This window comes from Montipora capricornis, chromosome 3 (genome assembly GCF_036669925.1).
Source record: "Montipora capricornis isolate CH-2021 chromosome 3, ASM3666992v2, whole genome shotgun sequence".
Lineage (NCBI taxonomy): Eukaryota > Metazoa > Cnidaria > Anthozoa > Scleractinia > Acroporidae > Montipora > Montipora capricornis.
In genome coordinates this window covers 62,555,363-62,557,862 of record NC_090885.1, presented here as the reverse complement: position 1 = coordinate 62,557,862, position 2,500 = coordinate 62,555,363, and the positions used below count along the sequence as shown (strand labels likewise).

Sequence of the window (2,500 nt, the reverse complement as noted above, 5' to 3'; positions counted from 1 at the left end):
TGAATAAAATAATTCTACTGACTAAAATTCTGTATTTGAGAGATTAAGTAATTACTGTGTGATTTCTAAATGGGTGTAATAAAGTGGTAATTGAACTTTGTGTTGTGCAATTTTTCAAAATCGAACGAGCGCACGTATGATTTCAGACCAACAGCCTACAGCCTACAACGCAATATCTGCAGCTTACTTCGAATTCACACTTGTCAGACGTGTTTTCAGGATGAGGTTGTTCGAATTGTTGTTAATCACTGAGTTGTTGTTAATCACTACGTTTCGACTGCATACTGCTAGCCTTTATCCTTTCTCAGGCTATAACGTCTACTTCCAGTTCAAATTGTAACTAAAAAATACACCAGGTAAACCCTAGCCGCACACGATCGCTTCTGCAGGAACGAGCTCATTGCGTGGGAAAGTGAGCCGAATGGATGGTGAGCAGCCACGGTTGTTGCAGATACAAACAAGATGGTGTCCAAACAATCTCGTGACGTTGGCGCAGAGACTCCGCAAATTTCTAAAGTTTTTCGTACGGCATCAAGTATGTAGCCCCGGAAAACCATAGCTTTGCATTGAGGTTATATATTGCTCAAATGATTTGAAGATCTGAAGCCTTCAGTTTAACCGACTCTATAATATAATTACTAGTTATAACTGTCGCTAAAGTGCCAACGAGCCAAGCTTGCGTGATCTGGCGCCTGGCGGCTGCAAACATCACCCAGCGTACTCGTGCGGCACTCTCATTGGTTATCGCTACGGTCAACATTTCATCGCTTTGGTCTACATTACGGCTTTTGGTCTACATTACACTCAAATTTGAAGTGCTTCTGAGATTTCGTCCGCCTAAAAATCTTCTCGCGGCTCTATAAGCTGCCGCCTCGCCAGGCCTTCTGTCTTCAGAAGGCCTGACTCGTTGGCAATTATGAGGCAACTTTCGGCACTGAACTGAATTTCTCACTTTCAAAGTTGAGAAGTACTTGCTTGTACTATAGTAATCCTTTATTCCAATAATGTTTCTGGCGGAATATAACTTTAATTTGAAAACTGAAGGTCTTGTGTGACTCTTAATTAATTACTGTTATCTTAATGCCATCTAATAGGAGCTCAGTTTACCCTAAAATGCACCAGATGCAACCATCTGAAGCCAATATTTTCAAAAATTTCCGGGGGAGCATGCCCCCGGATCCCCATGGCATGCAAGGGCCTCCGGCCTTGAAGCAGCGGCCTTCGGCCTCTGCTGCCTATTACTGTAGCCAGCTTGCCAACTACTCAAAAACATTTTGACCGGGCTGGACCAAATTGCACTCCACGCAGTTGAATTACCATTATTAATACACACACAAACAAATACGCCACAAAGAGAATACAGATTTATCAAGTGTACAAAAAGTGATCTCACGCACTGAGGAAAATCCTCAAAAATGCAATTGATTTCACAAAATGTCACAAGTGCTACAGGTTTCCACCATTAAATTCTTCAGTCTTTAGTGTTAAAGTCGAAGCACACGTTTAAGACAATGGGTCCAATGGGATACGAATTTAGGATCTCTATTTGTTTTGATTTTACTATAGTTAATCGAGGGACTGGTTATGAAACCTTAAAACCTTCAAAAGCGAGAACAACGTTGACACAATCGACGTTGAATTGACCGTGAGTCGGTGACCCTACACAATCTTTTGTTTTCGTTTCGCACAGGTTCACAAATTAGTTGCGCATAATTTAAGCGAAAGATTTGATTGGTTATCTTCTCGAAAAAAGGTGTGTTTTGTGCACCTTGAAGGCCAAAAATACAGACAAAAACATGTAACAAAAAGACTTGTCAAGTTTCATAACCGTATCCCTTCATTAATTATGGTTGTACTTCAAAGGCTTATTGAAAAAGTGGCACAGATCAAGAAAGCTACGCATGGTTCTCAAGGGTCTTATAAATAAGTGCAGACACCAGACTAGACTATAATTATAGTTACCCTTTGCTTGGGTAGTAAGTCCTCACTTCCTACTGCATGGCTCACCAATGAAATAATAGTATGCAATAGATAATAATCGGATTTTTCTCCCGGTTTCAGCTGCTCCACAAGTTTGACCATCTTTGAAACCTAAAAACATAAAGAACAAGAATGAAAACAATATTCATTAGTCATCACGGCAACATTTGAACTCACAAATGACCAGCTCCCAACCTCAGAGGGTTCATAGCTCCGTTGAAGTCCTGAATTTTCAGGCTTCTCTACCCAATTGCTAAAAATGCGTTCATACATGTAGTTTTTAACTGCGACGATCATAGCTTCACTTGATTTCGTATGCGCAGTTCAATGTATGATTCATTTCATACATCATTTCGTTCGTTGATTATTCAATACGTTGGACAGTTGTTACGAGTCTAGACGAATTTAACGCACCCGACGGGTTATCGTCTGTTTGGCAATTTCCGAGTCTGTAAGTAGCATTTGACCAAATGAGATACATGTAGTATTGGGATGGGTTGGTGCAAAGATGAGATCAGTT

The 2,500-nt window shown here is 40.6% G+C and overlaps 1 protein-coding gene across 3 annotated transcripts in view; it reads right to left on the bottom strand.

The window, feature by feature from the left end:
- LOC138041546 (SMC5-SMC6 complex localization factor protein 2-like) overlaps positions 1 to 2,500 on the bottom strand; it is a 28,223-nt gene that overhangs the window by 7,155 nt on the left and 18,568 nt on the right. For all 3 annotated transcript variants that reach the window (XM_068887283.1, XM_068887284.1, XM_068887285.1), the window contains exon 8: positions 1,963 to 2,091. In XM_068887283.1, the coding sequence (XP_068743384.1) occupies positions 1,963 to 2,091 (129 nt within the window). The remainder of the gene's footprint in view (positions 1 to 1,962; positions 2,092 to 2,500) is intronic.